We start from the raw sequence: 20,115 nt of genomic DNA on the forward strand, positions 1-20,115 counted from the left end.
ATTTAAAGTTTTTTTCTTCTGTAATTTGTCTCCCCTTTGTCGTGGCACGCTCAGAGAAAGTGAATGCAGGGGGTGGGAGGGAGAGGGAGCAGGGAGGGGGAGGGGAGGTGCAGTCCTGGGGCTGCTGCTTCCCACCCTCTCTGCTCTCTCCCGCGCCCCCAGCCCCCGCCTTGCTCCTCTGGGTCCCCCTCCCTCGTCTGCTGCCCGCCCTCGCTTCGGGGACTCCATCAGCTTTTGATTTGGAAGCGCGCTGATTGGCTGGAAGCCGTTCAACACACGCCGGCCAGAGCGCTTTGTCTGAGTTGAAGTGAAGTTGTACAGATTTTAGACTGGAGTCAGCAATCGCGGGTGTTTAGTCTGCAGCCGAGCAGAGAAAGGGAGCGAGAATCGCTGGGGAAGGATCCGCCGCAGACCCTGCCGGCACCCTGCCCTGGATGGATTCCGACGACAGGCAGGGGGAACCGCGGAGGTGACGAGCAGCTTCTGCCTGCACAGCGGACAGCCAGCCAGCCAGGCAAAGGCGAGGGCTTGTTGGACTCCATGCGGATGCTGTCTGGAAGTCGTGACACGGTGTGTATAAAACAAAAGTTTGCGAGCTGTTAATTGCTGCTGTGTTATTAAGAGGCGCTTTCAAGTTCCAAGTACCAAATGTAGCTTAGCTTTAAGTTGCCAAAGGAAGTTGGGGGAATTGCTTTTGCTGTTGTAAGTTTGCTTTGTGAGAGGAGGAACCTCATAAACCGACCGATGTACCAAACGAATGCTAAGATGCACTTTAGATTTGTTTTTGCACTCCTGGTGGTGTCTTTCAACTCCGATGTACTGGGCAAGAATTTGAAATACAGGATTTATGAGGAGCAGAGGGTTGGATCGGTAATTGCAAGACTATCAGAGGATGTGGCTGATGTTTTAGTGAAGCTGCCTTATCCTTCCACTGTGCGTTTCCGAGCCATGCAGAGGGGAAATTCTCCTCTGCTCGTAGTGAATGAGGATAATGGGGAGATCAGCATAGGGGCGAAAATTGACCGCGAGCAGCTGTGCCAGAAAAACTTGAACTGTTCCATAGAGTTTGATGTGATCACTCTGCCCACTGAGCATCTGCAGCTTTTCCACATTGAAGTCGAGGTGCTGGATATTAATGACAATGCTCCCCAGTTTTCGAGATCTCTCATTCCTATCGAGATCTCAGAGAGCGCAGCCGTGGGCACGCGGATCCCTCTGGACAGCGCGTTTGATCCAGATGTCGGGGAAAATTCCCTGCACACCTACTCCCTGTCTGCCAATGATTTTTTCAGTATCGAGGTTCGGACCAGGACTGACGGGGCTAAGTATGCAGAACTCATAGTGGTCAGAGAGCTGGACCGGGAGCTGAAGTCCAGCTACGAGCTTCAGCTCACTGCCTCAGATATGGGGGTGCCTCAGAGGTCTGGCTCCTCCATCCTGAAAATCAGCATTTCCGATTCCAACGACAACAGCCCGGTTTTCGAGCAGCCGTCTTATATAATACAACTCTTAGAGAACTCCCCCGTTGGCACTTTGCTCCTGGATCTGAATGCCACGGATCCAGATGAGGGCGCCAATGGGAAAATTGTGTATTCCTTCAGCAGTCATGTGTCTCCCAAAATTATAGAGACTTTTAAGATTGACTCAGAGAGAGGACATTTGACTCTTTTCAAGCCGGTGGATTATGAGATCACCAAATCCTACGAGATTGACGTTCAGGCTCAGGATATGGGACCGAACTCAATCCCAGCTCATTGCAAAATTATAATTAAGGTTGTGGATGTTAATGACAATAAACCTGAAATTAGCATCAATCTCATGTACCCTGGCAAGGAGGAAATATCTTATATTTTTGAAGGGGATCCTGTTGATTCATTTGTTGCTTTGGTCAGGGTTCAGGACAAGGACTCTGGGCTGAATGGAGAAGTAGTTTGTAAGCTTCATGGACACGGTCACTTTAAACTGCAGCAGAGTTATGAGAACAACTATTTAATCCTGACCAATGCCACACTGGATAGAGAAAAAAGATCTGAGTACAGTTTGACTGTGATTGCTGAGGACAAGGGGACACCCAGTCTCTCCACAGTAAAGCATTTTACTGTTCAAATCAGTGATATCAATGACAATCCTCCCTACTTCCAGAGAAGTCGATATGAGTTGGCAATCTCAGAGAATAACTCGCCAGGGGCCTTTATCACTGCTGTGACGGCCACAGATCCTGATGATGGAGAAAATGGGCAAGTTACCTATACTATTTTGGAGAGTTTTATCCTGGGAAGTTCCATAACTACCTATGTCACCATCGACCCATCGAATGGACACATCTACGCCCTCAGAATCTTTGATCATGAAGAAGTGAGTCAGATAACTTTTGTGGTGGAAGCAAGAGATGGAGGAAGCCCAAAGCAACTTGTGAGCAACACCACCGTCGTGCTCACCATCATCGATGAAAACGACAACGTCCCTGTGGTCATAGGGCCTGCGCTGCGCAACAACACTGCAGAAATCTCCATCCCCAAAGGGGCTGAGAGCGGCTTTCATGTCACCAGAATAAGGGCAATCGACAGAGACTCTGGTGCGAATGCTGAACTCAGCTGCTCCATAGTAGCAGGTAATGAGGATAATGTCTTTATCATTGACCCTCGGTCATGTGACATCCACACCAACGTGAGCATGGAGTCTGTTCCCTACACAGAATGGGAGCTCGCAGTTCTCATCCAGGACAAAGGCAACCCTCAGCTACATACCAAAGTCCTTCTGAAGTGTGTGGTCTTTGACTACGCAGAGTCAGTGACGAGCACGGCGATGACCTCAGTGAGCCAAGAATCTCTGGATGTCTCCATGATTATAATCATCTCCTTGGGAGCAATCTGTGCAGTGTTGCTGATTATTATGGTGCTGTTTGCAACTCGGTGTAACCGAGACAAGAAGGACACGAGATCCTACAACTGCAGGGTAGCAGAGTCGACGTACCAGCACCACCCCAAAAGACCGTCCCGGCAGATCCACAAGGGAGACATTACGCTGGTGCCTACCATAAATGGCACCCTCCCCATCCGATCTCATCACAGGTCATCTCCGTCTTCGTCCCCCACCTTAGAAAGAGGGCAGATGGGCAGCCGGCAGAGTCACAACAGTCACCAGTCCCTCAACAGTTTGGTGACAATCTCGTCGAACCACGTGCCAGAAAATTTCTCATTAGAACTCACCCATGCCACTCCAGCAGTTGAGGTAAGATCATGCACTGCACCATTTCCCCGACAGAGTAGCTGCTCAGCAGTTGTGTGAAGGGCTAGCTTTGCAATTAAGAAGTAACAGTACTAACAATATGCAGATAAAATAGGGTGCAAGTTACATTATGTGTATGTAGCAAGGATACAGGCCTGAGCATACTGTTTTAAGTTTTTCTTAAAGAATGTACTTGCATGTACTATGGAGAATACTGAAAAATAAATGTGAAGCTTACAATGGACTATCTGATTAGAACCCCCATACTTCCAAGATTAAGATACTGGAAGCCAAACATAAAGGGGTTTGCAATATTGTCATAGGTCTGGTCTCTACTTACAAAAAAAAAGCCCAAACAAACAAACAAACAAACCCCCTCTGGTCTCCAGAATCCTATCTCAATGCATGTTATTTGTTCAGCTTGGGAAAATTTTCTGATGTTATTTTTACTACATGTGTTAGAATGTTGTATTTTGGAGCATTTTCTGTAACTGATCATTTTTATAACTGATCACTTTAATCTGAACTATAAAATAAAGGAAATCAGCCTGTTACTTATAAAGGAGTCCCCTTTCAAAGAGAAAAAAAAACCCTCAGCTGTTTAAGACCACTCAAGTCTCTCTGGCATGCATTCAGTTATGGGGGTGGCTAGCTGCAGGGCCTGCCACAGCTCAGCACACGTGAACCTTTGAAAGATGGAGAGCATGTTCCTTGTTTTTCCTTGCTGCAAGCTTGGGAGTACTGGGGGCATTGTTTCCAGGAATCAGTTCTGTCTCTTTGGTTTCCAGCAGGTCTCTCAGCTTCTCTCAATGCTTCACCAGGGGCAATATCAGCCAAGGCCAAGTTTTCGAGGAAACAAATATTCCAGGAGCTATAGGTATGAATTACCCTCGCGTTGCCTATGCAGCCTCAAATTACATGGATGCTAAAGAATAAAAACTCTACCTACATTCCCTGATTTATCTTTCTAGATATGCCCTTCAAGACATGGACAAATTTAGCTTGAAAGACAGTGGCCGTGGTGACAGTGAAGCAGGAGACAGTGATTATGATTTAGGGCGAGACTCTCCGATAGACAGGCTGCTGGGCGAAGGATTCAGTGACCTGTTTCTGACAGATGGAAGAATCCCGGCAGGTAAGGGGGGCAGTGATAGATGCGCCCTGATTGTTCAGATCTGTTGCACCGGGGAAGCGAGCGGTTTCCCCCAGCTCCTGTGCTCTTTGTCCTTGGACGAGGTCTCTGCCATCTTCACACTGTTAGCAAGGAACATAGTCCGAGACGCTGTGCAGTTGTTTTCTTAAAATTCCTCTTAAGCAGTTGGTAGAGGAGGAGTAAGCAGGAGAGCTTAGCAAGCCAGGCAGAAAGGAGTGGGCAGAGGAGGAGAGAAAACCACATAGCCTTCCTCCTGGCACCGCCCCATGCCGTGCTGCCATGGGACACTCTTGAGCAACTCTTCATAAAATTACTGGGTGGCTGTTTTCACTCAGCAGCCTGTTTTGGTGCCTGGTGGTGAACTGGACTGTAATTTGGAGGACACATTTCCTGTGATGGAGACCAACTCACAGAAGCAGAGATAAAAATACACTAGGAAATGGTATGCTTTAACCACTAAAAATAGGAGAGAGAACACATCTTTGTAGGTGGTTTGCATGGAACATTTTTTTACCACCTCTCATTTTGTGTCTGCAGTAGAGTGGGAGAGAGACAGAGTCCAAGAGAGGAATGTGTAAGTATGCAGCTGGATGCAGGAGATCCTACTAGGTTATGAGGTGCTTTTTCCTTAGAATCCCTTCTCTTTCATTGTGCCTGAGAAACTCCCTGAGCCAACTGTGTAAAATACTGACTGCACCATTGAAGCGACCCTGTGACTAAAGACCGTACTATGAAGTCAACTCTTAGGAACACATAATGTTCCTGTGGCTACTTATGTCTCTAAATTCTACTGTATGTTGCTCTAGTGACTGCCGTTCGGTAAACGAAAGGTGGAAGAAGACTAGATTACCCGTCTGAGTCCATCACACACCTGTTTTCTAAATACAGATCAGTAAGAGGGTTTTGGAACTAGACATGAGGGAGCTTCAGAGGGCCACAGAAATTCAGGGAAAGCCAATGAACAGAAACTCTGGCTCCCACAGCCGTAGGAGAGGTGGGGCCAGTAGCTGCTGCAGGGTTAGTATTGGTTGTCGCAGTCACAGTACTAGTTGCCAATGAGGTCCCAATGATTACTCCAGGCCCGCGAGGCGCTCTGCACTTGCAGCCCTTCTCCCAGTGCTGGACGTGGGAGGTAGTGGTGGGTGGTGGCAGGAACAGTAGTGACATCTATAGAAACTGAAGCTTATCAAGTTTTGAAATGTGTCCGAAATAGGCCATTTGTCCATGGGAGAGGCGAGATTTGAGCCACTCCCATACTCTTAAATGCTCTTCCATCAAGAGTAACAATCTGAAGCAACAGGTTGTTGCATGTTTTGAAAAAATAGGTTGAGAGGCATAGTTATTCTTTATTTTAGAGTCTGACCACCCTCCATGACACTGTTACATGCTGCTTATTTAATTGTGTTTACATGGATAGAGACCGCGTTTCCGGCAGGATGAGTGTATGGGAAGGGCTTCCAGCTACACGGAGGGCCGTATAAACACCAGAGGCCGGGTCGGCTCGGTCGCCCATGGTGCCTTTGTGTGTTTTGTTTTGTTTTATTTTTGAATTCATAGATTCCCTCCACCAATTTAGAGGGAGAGCTCTGAAAATCTGTGGGATATATATGGCTTTAGACAACTTGCTGAAAGAGAATCAGTTTTATTATTTTTACCCATGAAATGGGTGTGTGTGTGTCTATGTGTGTGAATGAAATGGCTGGATTTCTATTATTCCATGACACTGACAGAGCTCTAATGTTGAACACTGGTCCCCAGTTTTGAATAATCTGATTCCCCAAATTACATTATTTTATAAAACAGAGAAATCACTTAATGGGCACAATGTCAACATTTCATTATGTGTTTTTTCTAATTATATGAAGTCTATTCATTGAAATTTTAATTTAGCAGCACAGTTAAAAGAGAATAACTACCCCTACTTACATTGCCTTGCAATGTGTGGGCCTAAATACTGCCTAAAGTCCTTTTCAGTTCTGAGGTTTAATTCTAGTAGCTAATCATGGTCCAACTCTTAAGAAAAGATCAAGACTGCTCTTTTCGCTCTTTCTTGTATTTCCAAAGTTACCAACACCAGATGTGTTCAGGGCAGGAGAGTTCTCTGGTGCTGGAGTTAAAAAATAAAATTAAAATCGATGTTAAAGAATAAAAGCATTGGGGCAACAATGGGTAGACATAAAGTCTAGCTTTTAGTGAGTCTTGTTTAGTGAATGACTTTAGGCTTCTTTCAAGTTATGTTTCTTTTTAAAGTTAGAGGCTCACTTTACATTATCATTAATAATACCAGTTAATATGTAGACAGCCTTTAAGAAACAATTCCATACTTACACAGTTCCATACTTACACAATTCCATACTTACACAGTTCCATACTTACACAATTCCATACTTACCTGCATTAAGTAATGCAGGTGTGTGGTGGGAGGGCTCGTCGTTGGTGTGTGGTGTTGTGTGACAACAGGTTGTGTTAGACAGATACATTTCCACCTGACTAGTGCCCTGCCTCACTGTGGGGTGTGGTGGGAAGGATTTTGCAGGCATAGAGCACCAGAATAGATCACCAGTGACCTATAAAATATGTTAAGCTTTACTTATGTTTGGCTAGTATAGAAAGAAACTTGCATATTCAGTATCTACACAGATATAATTATGTCTGTTCCTTTCATTATAACCATCATTCCCATGATAGTTCACCAGTTTTCTGGTTAATTCTTCACCCTGGCAGCTTCTGCCAGCACATTAGGGTATAAAAGTCATGCTTTGAAAACTTATATTCCCAGGACATATCCCAATAGACCAAAAATGAAGTCCATATTTGAATGCCATTAGCAGAAACCAGTGCAGTTTTCGAAAGCACGCATATTTTTAGGGCTCAAGTGTCTTATTCCCACTGTTTTTCTGCATTAAACTGTGATCAAATATAGATTATGTTATGTTGCATTGTCTGCCAACTGGGTCATTCCTGGTCATTCGTTCTATTAATTCCCACAGACATAGCCTGCATGCTGAGCAGCAAAATCACATGCATTTTTGTCAGCCCGTGTTTGTCAACATAGTTTCCCCCTTACTCATGCACTTTGAACCACATGTACTCCTGCACAATCTCCATTTTCCCAGGCTGCTAGCTGTGCCAGGGGGGTGTGCAACGTAAAGGCTTCCGAGTTTGTTTCTTGTCATGCTCCTTCCTGGCCCAGCTCATTCCACTTTTCATCAGACTGTCCTCAGTGATGACTTAATTCAAACATTCCTCTTTCATTCTGAGTTCTTCATTCTCATGGCTGGTATCCTAGTTCTGGTCTTTCTTCCATGGCTGGTTTTACTTTGCAAGCATATGCACTGATAATATCCTCTGTCTAGTAACTCCTCCCTTTGCTAAATCTTTCATAGAGCTTCAACAACTTTTCATAACATTTTAATGTGCATTTTTTTGGTTTAAAATCAATCAAAACTGACTTGTTGCCCAGCAACACCTGATGAAACCTGTGTATCTTAGCATTCTCAGGCCAATGAAATGGACTCCTAGCATATGAATTCTCAATTTTGGCTTTTTTGTGTCTTCTGCGATAGACAGGGCCACCTCTTCATATAGCATACCAACTCTTTGCCTATGTGCTTTTCTACCTAAAAAAATCAAAACAAAACAAAACAAAAAACTGGCTTCTCTTCACTGGGTCTATCTAATCCTATTCACCTCTCAGATCTAGCTTCAGATTTTTCTTTAATGACTTCAGCCGCCATGTTCACTATTCTTCTCTTTTCTTACATGCTCTCAGCATCATATGTTGGAACCCTAACCTGTCATATGGCCTCATTTGTTACTCTTGACTCAGAACTTGATCTGAAACCATTTGAGGGCAAGGAGCTGTCAGAGCATTCCATATGTGAGAGGCTCTTCCAACACAGCTGTTTGATCTCTCATTAACTACCGGCTTGGTAGAAGTTAGGCACACATTTTTCTTCTAATATTTCATGCTTGCTTCCTGCCCTGCCTGTAAGACTCATAGAGGGTAGTAACAGAATCGATAGTCAGGGAGTAGAAAAGAAGAGTTCTCTGTTTCCCTCACATCCTCCCCTCCCAAGGGGAAAGAACCTGGCGGGGTTTTCAAAGAGGGACAGAGGGATCGGCCACTTGCAGCACTCGCCAGCAAGTTCCATGTACCTGGGACGTGGCGTGGAACCTCTGTGGCTCTGACTTAGGCACGCACTAAAAACCTTGCACATAGTTGAGTCTTCAGGGAAAAGACTGAAAATGTCAATGAAATGAATGGAGAGATGCCCTCTTCTGCATCCCTGCGCTTCCTTCTGCATTGTTTTTTGCCATCCCTCTCTCCATGAGTGTTTCCTTTTCAATTTTTCTTATATTCTGGATTTTTCTATTTTCATGTTCACTTCTTATTTTAGAGTCGAAGTCCCCTTTATTTATTGTGAAAATGTAAAATAGCATTCTCTGTTTAAAAGGTCCCTGTGACCAAAATGACTTCTGAATGTGAATTATCATTGTAGTCACCGAGATTGTATTTTTGGTCATGCTCAGGATTCTTAGAAGCCTATGTAATGTTTTCCCCTAACACTTCTCCCCTAAGGTTAATGTCCCTAAACATTAACATAAAAAGCCGATCAAACAGTTACGTCTTTCCCACAGAGTTAAAAAGGCCAGAGCATGAACAAAAGGTGTCACTGGCCTGTTACCCTTCCCTGTAACAGGACCTGAGGCAGACAACAGAGATCGGTCACCTTTCCATTTCCAGAGACTTGGGCAATGAAGAACAAATTCATTACCACTTTGATAGTTACTTCACCGCTTAGAAAACCTCATTGCTGTTAAAGTATGTCAGTTACTTTCAACTCCTTTTGGTTTTGTCCACAGCAATTGATGAACAATAGTCGGTATTTCCAAGTTGTAATAATGCATGGAGTCAGCACATCTGAGCATACCTTTGCTCTGAAATCATCCTCCCTCATTTAAACTGAACCTTCCTCATAGCACGATGACACACGGATTCTCCATGCTCACCCTCTTTCTCCTACCCCGCAGTGCTTCCTGTGGAATCGGTATTCACACTCTCTGTATTTTCTCTTTTCTACTTTGTATTCTTGGCTTTTCTACAATCAGACTTTTTTTTCCCCACTCACAACACGTGCTCCCATTCTTCTGGATAAATATCCAGAGTGAGACTGCTGGATCATACGTCAGTTCTATTTTTAATTTTTTGAGAAAACTTTGCACTGTTTTCTGTAGTGGCTCCGCCCATTTTGCATTTCCAACACAGTGTATGAAGGTTCAATTTCTTCTCATCTTTACTAACACTTGTTATTGTTTTGTTTTTTGTAACAGCCATCCTGACAGGTTTGAGGTGGTATCTCATGGTGGTTCTGAGTTGCATTTCCATGATGGATCGAAAATGTATAATGAAGGCTAATTCTCTGCAGACACTTTACTTAGTGCTAAGGATGCAGCAACACACACAACAGACAACTTGCTTCCTCTGACAGGGGATTTGGCATTGTTCAGAAGTCATTCTTTTTAGCAATAATTTCATAGAAAGAGAAATCTTTCTTAAGTAGCCAGATCTATAGAATCAGCTCTAAATATGTAGGTATGGCTGATATCAACCCAGTTTTCATAAAAATTCCTTTAAATTTTATGTATGCTGTCAATTGCTCTAAAATGAAAATTATCGTATTAGAGATCTAATCATCACTGGGAGAGATGGATGATTTCTGGAGTATAATTTATATCTTCACATTTCCTGGTTGTTATATAGTTTAGCTACTGTATTTTCCAAATTTAGAGATTTTTCTCTTTAGTTTTCTGTGTTTCTCATATCATCTATTATTTCTATGAGTGTGGCCACTCACATTCCACTAAAAGCATCATAACAACTGGAAGAATGGGTTTTTCATGTTCTTCATCTTTTGATACCTTTCCATCTATTTGCATTTCAAATCGTTAAAAAGAAGACTTCTTAACAGAGTAACTACAGATGCCTGGTAGTTGAGGATAATCTGCATTGCTATTTCAAATAACAAGTCCATAGAGAGATTGAGAAGTACAATGACCTGAAAGCTTATTATATTCTCAATGCTTCCATGAGAAGTAAAGTAGGTCAGACAGACCTCGCTGTCTGACGAGTTACTCAGAGGCATTACTCAGGGATTATCTGGTAGCATTATAGAGTTGTGGATTTCACTTACTGTTCCGGTGTTTTTAGAACTCATGTTCAGCAAATATCTTCCCACCCACACCTCACCTCTTTTTCAGCCATTCTCGTGTTTAAGTTACCAATCCCTTTGCTATTTCTGGAGTAGCAGAAATGGTATTCCTGACAAGTATGAATCCTGGGTCCCCCTTTCCCTTTTTGATGACCAAGAAAAAAAAAACAGATATACCGAGTGCATAAAACTAACATTCACATCGTAGCCAGAATTGTGGTTCATCAAATGTGTACATTAACGGGTTAGAATCAGGATAGCAGTTTTTAACAGTCTCATTCTATGTTTATTTATTTATGTTTTAATGAAATGCATGTCCCCCATCACCCTGAGTCGTGCTGAGCGTAACCACGAGCCCCTTGTTTCCCCGGGGCGCAGCCATGAGGCTGTGCACGGAGGAGTGCAGGGTGCTGGGACACTCGGACCAGTGCTGGATGCCGCCGCTGCCCTCGCCCTCCGACTACCGCAGCAACCTGTTCATCCCGGGGGAGGAGTTCCCGGCCCAGCCGCAGCAGCAGCAGCAGCAGCAGCAGCACCCGCTGCACCCGCACCCGAGCCTGGAGGACGACGCCCAGCCTGCGGATTCCGGCGAGAAGAAGAAGAGTTTTTCCACCTTTGGGAAGGACTCCCCAAACGAGGAGGACGCGGGGGACAAAAGCACCTCCTCGCTGCTCTCGGAGATGAGCAGCGTGTTCCAGCGCCTCCTGCCCCCGTCCCTGGACACCTTCGCCGAGGCCGGCGAGGCGGACCGCTCCAACTCGCTGGAGCGCCGGAAGGGACCCCCGCCGGCCAAGGCCGCGGGCTACCCCCCGGGCGTGGCGGCCTGGGCGGCCAGCACGCACTTCCAGAACCCCGCGGCCAGCCCGGCGCCCGCCCTGGGCGCCCACCCCGGCGTGCAGCCCGCGTCCAAGTGGCTGCCGGCCATGGAGGAGATCCCCGAAAACTACGAAGAGGATGATTTCGACAACGTTCTCAACCACCTCAACGATGGGAAACACGAACTCATGGACGCCAGTGAGCTGGTGGCCGAGATCAACAAGCTGCTGCAAGACGTGCGCCAGAGCTAGGCCGGGGCTGGGGGATTTGAGCGAAGCGTTTCTGTTTCCATACGTGTGGAAACAGGGGGCAGAGAAAACCCCGAAAGAACGGGCATTGCCAAATCGTTGCATTTATCATAAATGTGTCTGTGTATATTGAATATTAAATACTGTATTTTCGTATGTACACAATGCAAGTGTGATTATTTTAATCTGTATTTTAAAAATACATTTGTACCTTATATTTATGTGTAATTTAACAGACAAATTTTATTTTTTTACTCCCATGACAAACATGTCTTTCCTAGTCACGTCGAAAGTAGCCACTGTTCAATTCTGATGTACTATTCAGTCGTAAAACACAAAGGCACTGCTTAGATTAGTTACTTTGGGGAGAAAGGGTTACGCTGTAGGCACAACCCCACTAAATATAAAGCATTATAGAATTCTTACTTCTATTAAGTGATCCAACTTTTTTCAATACTTTTTAAATTAAGCACCAATAAAAATATGAAACTATTTTATTATTGTTGTTGTTATTGTTTTTACTGCTCTCTGCTAGTCCGATGAATTCAACTGTTACAGCGAAATTGACACACGAGGTGAAATTTTGTATCTGAGCTGGGCAGTCTCTTTCACAGTCAGTGATGAAAATAGGACTTGGAGTCATTTTTTCCCCAACTCCCAGGCCCCTGCTATTCTAGGAGATCACACTGGCCTGTTCTTGAGAATATTTCTCCTGAAGTATTATTGTCTATTTATAATCAAGGTAAACAAAGAACTTCATTCCATCCCTGTAACAGGAGATGTGCTCGAGGAAATGGAACCTGTCCTTTAAATGGATAACAGTGCGTATTCCAACAGCATGAAGTATTAATGGATGAAGACAATTATGTCAGTATCCCTCCTGGGGTAGTAAATATAATCGATTTATTCTGAAACCGTTCTAGCTGAACCTTCTCCTTTCCTCTCCTCTCACAATACTTGAACCTTTTTTTTAATCTTTGCAATTTTTTTTTGCTATAAGTATTCACTTTTAGCTTTTGTCTCCAGTGCATGATCTCATATTTTTGCTTTTATATTTAGTATAAGAACATTTATAAGATTGCGTTTTTGCTATTGCAGTTCTGTTTTATTTGTTGTGTGACAAATGTCGAATCCTTTATTTATTGTGCTGTTATCTCTCTGTGTGGAATGCTTTGGTAAGAAGGTCGTTATTCCGACTGTTCTCATTTATGACCAAGCTTCTATTAATGTTATTTCTATGAATACGCTATCTTGATTGTACTCTCCAGAAAATATTACTGTCAATGAAAATAAAAGAAAAATGAAAGTAAAGCTGAAGAACTGTCCATAAATCAGTCCTGTTCCTCCACGTGGGTTCAAAAGCTTTTGCACGAAGCATATCCTTCTTGAACAGATAATTCAGGGTTAGGCTTTGAATGATCAAGAGGGAACTTTCAGCCGGCTTGGCAAACAAGAAAAACACAATGGAAACGGAAAGAATTTGAGACTTGTGATGAAAATGAAAAGAGTCTACAATATTCCTAGTAGATTAAATAATTTAAGTGCATTTGAAGTTGAAAGAACGTGGACTAATCACATAGTAATTGGTTTACCATTTTTTAAATTAAAAAAAACTTTCTCAGAACATTTTGTATAAGGTTGTGTGGGGGGAGAAAGGTACCCTTAAACAATGTTTCTGTTTTCCTCTACCCTCTGAGTTCTTTCGGGCCGGTCTAATAATTAAATCTGCATGAGGTCGGTTACTGGGAGAAAATAACCAAATTGAATCACATATGTATGCTTGGGAACCCCACACGCACGGTGGGTTCAGAGACAGAGAAGATGCCGCGTCGGTGGCATTCCAAGCTCCAGATGAGGTCAGGCTCGCTGGGGCTTCTGGCGGAACAATTAGAAAAACAGATGTTCTGTCATTAGCAGTTTGCCCTGCCGTGCGGATAGGTCCCACCACAGGTGATACCTGATCGTCTCTTATCATGGGAAAGGCCTCAGGTTCAAATTCTTCCAGGTAGTTGCTGGAGAGGGGTGGGTACACGTTTCTTTTGAACTCACGGGGTCTCAGTTGCCTTTGGCTGAAAATAATCCACAAGAGGAGCATCTTGGACCCTTGGAGCATCCTGGACCCTTGGAGCATGCTTCTGAACCTTTGCATTTCCAAGAGGTGGAAATATGTTTCCGTCTCCTTGGTTTCCTGGTGGGGAACTGAAATACTAGGCAAGTAGAATATCCTAAAAAGGGCTAAGTCAGATATTTTAATTCTCAAGTGACTTCCAGCCACATCAAATAGATGTGGTATGTCTTTCAAAAGGCACATTTTTCCTTTATTGGAGGGACTGCCGTTTCAAGTGCAATTTCAGTTTATTTTCCAGTTGAGGACACACTCACGTGCCAACCACATTTAAAGACAGCCTGCTTTTCGAGTTCACTCTTTAGCTCATATTATCATGACGGAAAAGACTTTCATAATGTCATTGTTCTTAAAGCATCAACAGTAATTTAGGAAGCAAAGCTAGAAATCAATGTTTATGTGAAGCACAAAAAATTGCAGTGTTATTTCAACACGCATTCAAACTTTGGATACTGTTTGTATGGTAAGCACTCCATAGCTCAAACTCCCCGCTTCTCCATCCTTCTCTACTTCTGATTATTGCTTTCCATACCCACAGGTCAAGGAATGTCAGTGAAAGACTTTTGCTTTTCGCTGCTGTTTCTTTCCCAGGTAATATTATCTCAGGGAAAGCTGGAAGGGTTGTGCTGTCATGGCAACCTAACCTCTCTTCAGGTTTACATTTCCCCTTCTTTGATATCTGGCCCTTCCTCAGATTCAAACAATCGAAAAGCACTTCAATGAAAAAAGAGTCTTTTCTCCATTCATTATTTCTTCATCCCTTTGTCCCCATTCAATTCCTTTAAATGTTCTTCAATAATAATCATCTATTAAGGGAATCGTCTTCCAAAAAAAATGGAATTCAGCACTAAATCTGTTGCTTAGCAAATCTTCCTTTCAAGTGCTTGTTCCTAGGATGATTGGAACTGGCTTTCTTCAAATTCTGACAAGTTATTAACATGGTCGTTATTTCACCAGTTCTTTCTTTTTTGGTATTTAGCAGACGGGGCTTATACCTTTGTTCGTCATTTAAATCCTTCTGCCTTCTGTCACAGAGATATCTAACTTGCCACTCACCAGCAGACGATTATGAAGATGGAAGATGGTAGGGAACTGTCCTGTTGGTGTCACTGAAGAAGTCTCGTTGGTGGAAATCACCTCAGCTTCTTTGCATCAGTCTTTGATACTGACTAATGTCAGAAAATATGCAAATTGAGCATGTTATTGACACATGAAAATTCAACAAATTGTGGATCTACTTAAAAACCAGTTGTACGGGTGAAAAATTGTATTGCCCAACATAGCAAATCCCAACCCTGCAGGAACTCATAGAATGGACCCACGGCCATTTAGGCAACTTGCCAAACTATTAAAAAGATTTTGATGTTTCTGATGTGATTCAACATACCTTAAATTAGCAGTATCACACCACAGTATCAAAGATCAGAGACCCTATGAACTCTGAATAGGCAATAAAGTGTTATATAAAATTAAATTCAAACCATGCAAAAATTTAAAAAATTTATGTTGAGTTTTAAAAATATTAAAATAGGTATTTTTAATACAGGTACAGGTATTTCATAAGAGCCAGCAGATTGATTTCCTTACTTGCAGGTTAAGTTTGTCTTGCACGTGTAAACCGCCTCATACATTGTGATAGTGTAAGATGCCATACCGGTTGTAATTATTTAATCCATTAGGATGTCTCTAACTGTGAATGATAGTAGTTCTCCATGGCTGCATACAGTTTTAATTTCATAAATTAGGCTAATTGGGCCGCTGAAGAGTTGTCTCATTCAGTTTAGTTTATGGTACAGGGAGTCACTTTTTTTGGAAACAATGCTATCTAAAGCGCTACATTGCAATTGTAAGAATGTTACTTCCCAAACCGTGCTTTCCTTCTTTGCGTGTGTAACGGCTCATAGCCAAGCACACACACACTGTACACCAGAAATAATAGGACCTCTAATATAGTCTAAACCAAAAAAAAAATCACTGAACAGATAGTCCCAGTGTAATAGATATGAACATGAGTGCATACTTTATATTTTCATTATACTCTAGCTTATACAACTTGTGGAGCTATTAAAAAAATTATATGGGGAGCTGGCACTGCAAAAATTGCTACCAAAATTTACATACTTCCTGACTTTTAAAATTGCAATACCTCATTCTACCCTGCTACTCTAAAATAATAGTTTTCTATTTCCTTTTATGACTTCTGCAAGTTGCTCCTAATTCTTATTTGCTTTTTTCAGATTTTTATCTCTTCAATTTATTTATTTTATGGTACTCCTCCTGGGTCGTTTATCTAACTGTCCACATTTTATAGCATTCTTCTCCAAGTTTTTGCATGTGTATAGTACTTTATATAACCGCCTAGATTTTATGATTTTTGGCATATTTTCTTTGTTCTTAGGATAACAGGGATCATATTTTTGAGATCTGAAGCTAAGACCATTTCAATCTCACTGCCACTGGATAAGATGTAGAAGATTCAGATGTTTTTTCCTTGCCCAAATGGGGAGGGGCTGATATTATAAACTGTATTACATTTCAAAGTGTTTCTATCTAAATAAAGGCAGGCTTTCTAAAAAGCCCCAGGTACATTTTTCTTTCACTAAAAAGGTACATTCTGCAGCTTAAAACAACTAACCACAAAGTGTTATAGGCAGAGGAAGCATAGAATTTCCTTTGGATGTAGACCTTTGTGTGAGAGTTTCAGGTTCCAAAGAATCTACAAAACTTCCAGTAAATCTTGTTACATGAGATGCGACACATCCAGAAAATGCAGTCAGCAACGTTTCGTGAATTCTGAAGGGGAAAACGGTTCGCCAGTCCCTGCCTTCCAGTTTGGTTCTCTTCTGCGAACTCACGCCCAGAGGCTGTCAGCGTGGATTTTGGGAACTACCTCTACCGATTCTCAGTAATTGCTGAGCGTGTAGGGTTGCAAATACACGAAAATGAACACAGTATCATTGTAAGGAAAGCTTACAAAAGACCGGCCACTACAACGAAGTCCTTCACTACCTTTTCTCCCCGCCCTTTCTCCTGGCTGGCACGTGAGTAGAGGGGCAACGTCTAAAACATTCCCTTATTCAACAAACATGTATTGTGCGCTTACTATCAGACGCTGTGACAGGCGCTGTTTTGGGTGCTTGAGATACACTGATGAATACAACAGACAAAGGAAGAGGCGAAGACCACTCTGTAACTATTAGCATGGCTGAAGTCCTGAACACTGACAGCACAAGGCAATGGCAAGGGTGTGGAGGCACCGGAACTTTCATACATCACTGGTGGTAGTATAAAACGATACAGCCATTCTGGAGTGCATTTTGGCAGCTTCTTACAAAACTGACTATATTCTTACCTAGTGACCGTGCTCCCTGGCACTTCCCCAAAGGAGCTGAAAACATGCGTCCGCACAAAAACCTGCACACGGATGTTTAGAGTAGTACTCATATTTGCCAAAACTTGGAAGCAACCAAGATGTCCTTCGTGAGGTGAATGGATAGATAAATGGGTCCATCCAGGCAATGGAATGTTATCCACCACTAAAAAGAAATGAGTTCTCAAGCCGTGAAAACACAGGGAGGAGGCTTAAATGTATATTACTAAGTGAAAAAGGCCAATCTGAAAAAGCTACACACTACATGATTTAAACTGCATGTCATTTTGGAAAAGGCAAAACTATGGAGACAGTAATAAGCTCAGTGGTTGTACACATTCAGGTGGCAGGGATGAACAGAGCACAGAGAATTTTTAGGGCAGTGAAAATACCTGTATGATACTCTGAGATGGACGTGTGTCATTATACATTTGTCCAAACCCACAGCATGTATGACACCGAGTGAACCCTAATGGAAACTGTGAGTTTTGAGTGATTATGGTGTGTCAATGTAAACACATCAGTTGTAACAAATGTATCATTCTGGTGAGGAATGTTGTTAACGGGGGATGTTTCGCAGGTGTGGGGTCCGGGGCTGTATGGGAAATCTCTGTACCTACCTCTCAGTTTTGCTGTGAACCTGACACTGCTCTAAAATAATAAAGGAGAGAGACAGAGAGAGAGAGCAGAACCAGCCCATAACTGTCACGATATCAGTAGAAAGTGCCACACAGAAATACACCAGGGCGGGCAGACAGTGCCCATCAGGTGTAATGAGCAGCAGGAGGCCAGAAATGGCAGCGGCCTGCTGTGTTTACCCATGCGCCCCCAGTGCCTGAAACGTTAGCTGGCCCATTCTAAGTGCTCGATAAACATTTATTGAATATGTAGATAATTTCATATTTCTTCTTGAACCTATATATACTATATTATTACTATAAAAACTGAGTTATTACTCAAACATGGTTAGTATTAACCCTCAAAGAACAAAGATAGCATTAAATAAAATAAAATTTTATTTTTGGGGGGTCAGCAGTTGGACTTGAAAATCAAGAGAAACTGAGAACGGATCTGGGTGTGAAAGTCTATTTCCTTCTCACTCTCCGGAGGAACACTGAGACACTGTGGAGCAGCCTGCCCTTCTCCCGGAGCATTTTCTTCTAGATCAGGTGGTGCTCTCACAGTCTCAAAGTTGACGCCCAGAGCCACTCCCTTCTGGCAAGACGACTTTAAGTAAGCCACATGAGCATGAACAATTGTTTCTTCACCCCTGTACTACAATAATGGCACCATTATCTCCTCAATCAAAACAAACAGTAAAACCTTTAAATTACAAGAGGAAAATGGGAGAATTTGTAACAGGAACAATCTGTTTTCTTTTGTCATTTTTCTACAGAAGAGCTCGCCAGCTCAGGTGCAGGTACAGAAAGTGAAATAGTAAGTTTCTCTCCCACCTGAGATTTTACCAGATGGCTTGAAAAGCAAAAATCATTTTATATAAAAAAGAGAAACTATATATCAATATTAGTGGGGAAGGCTAACACTTGCAAAGAAAAAATCTCAAAATGATAACTTCTCCAATAGGGCAGAAGTTCCTTCCTACTAATGTAATGGTCAGTCTTAGGTAAAGGTCGCTTGAGGGCCAGTCTCATGGAGAACAGTCATCATGACCTAGCATTTCCATGGTTACTTTGGGAGGGCTCTCCTTCCCAGCCCGACACCAGGGACAGGGCCTGGAGTAGTACAGTTAAGGAGGTCACTAGGGACCAGGACTGAAAGTGTGTTAAGTCAGTTTCACTGAGCGCTCATTGGCTGGAAACAGTCACATGGCCCCCAGAGGGAGCTAGGAAGTGCTGCCTGCTGTACAGGTGAGCGGCACATTCTCTACCACACGCGCTTCACCCTCAAAACGTCAGTACAAACCGTTTAGATAACATCTACAGAGATTTCCAGTCCACTCCTTGGAATCTGATACCAGGATCTGGGTACCAGCACAGAGGGGGTGTGTATTCTTATATTTGACTTATTTTTGTGTCTCCAGAGACAAGCATGGTTTTGACCTGTCAAAGGCATTCAGACTAGGAATAAGTGAAGAGAAGAAAAGGGAGTAACGTTGGAGTCCTACACAAGTAATTCTTCATGCCTGAGGGTGGGGGCAGGGCAGGGCATGTGACGGGGCCGGGACGGTAGTGACTAGGATGATGGACCTTTTTTCACAATAAATGTGACTACTGTTTCTCCCATTCTGATAGATATCAGGAAAGTGTTTCCCTGATGGTGGGAGTGTGGAGGGTGGAGATCGTCTGCAAAGTAGAGTGGAGCATGATGTTAGGGCTCAATTGGGAAAGTACATTTGTCAAACTCATCAAAATGTATATTTGACATCATATATTTTATTGTCTGCAAACTATACCTCAATAACACTTTTAAAAAATTACAATTTTAAAAGATGGCTAAGAAGCAAAAATAGAGAAGACCATGAGGACTTCTCATTGAATGGAATCAAAGATCTAATTCAAAAAGTCAATTCAGAGAAAGTCCCCCCAGACTGTTCTACAGGATGTGGTGCTGGCAGCGACTCAGTTCTGGGTTCTAGCTGTTGTCTTCCTGTTACAACGTTAGATCTTCTAGGGAAGAAAGCCTCTAATCAGATCTAATCATCTAAATCTCTCCCAGGGTGGCCATGAATGCAGCTCAACACAAAATCGTAAATTTACTTAAGACCTTTTTTTTTTGCCCATCAGTTTTTGTTAGTGTTTGTGTGTTTAACATCTGGTCCAAGACAACTCTCGTTCCAGGGTGGCCCAGAGACGCCAAAAGGTTGGCCACCCCTGCCGACACTGCCAGCTTTGATGAGCATCGGCAGCAGTGTGGAGGGACCGTGTGAACACCGCAGACCAAACGCATCTAAGGAGCCTTCCCGTGTTCAGGAAAAAAACCTTGTGATTTTGCTTTGTTTTGAT

At 43.0% G+C, this 20,115-nt stretch overlaps 1 protein-coding gene across 2 annotated transcripts; it reads left to right on the plus strand.

Annotated features, from left to right (window-relative positions):
• Positions 1 to 324: 324 nt before the first annotated feature.
• Positions 325 to 11,817, plus strand: PCDH18 (protocadherin 18). Of its 2 annotated transcripts, none has more exons than XM_045831787.1 (4): positions 325 to 3,231; positions 4,017 to 4,105; positions 4,200 to 4,363; positions 10,972 to 11,817. In XM_045831787.1, the coding sequence occupies exons 1-4, from the start codon at positions 745 to 747 to the stop codon at positions 11,658 to 11,660; spliced, it is 3,429 nt and encodes a 1,142-aa protein (XP_045687743.1). In that variant the 5' UTR covers positions 325 to 744; the 3' UTR covers positions 11,661 to 11,817. The 2 variants fall into 2 exon arrangements, with proteins under 2 accessions (XP_045687743.1, XP_045687744.1); XM_045831788.1 differs by having other exon boundaries at positions 4,020 to 4,105.
• The last annotated feature ends 8,298 nt before the right edge of the window (positions 11,818 to 20,115 follow it).

The sequence above is a fragment of the Phyllostomus hastatus genome, unplaced genomic scaffold (genome assembly GCF_019186645.2).
Source record: "Phyllostomus hastatus isolate PE091 unplaced genomic scaffold, TTU_PhHast_1.1 phas_contig_159, whole genome shotgun sequence".
Lineage (NCBI taxonomy): Eukaryota > Metazoa > Chordata > Mammalia > Chiroptera > Phyllostomidae > Phyllostomus > Phyllostomus hastatus.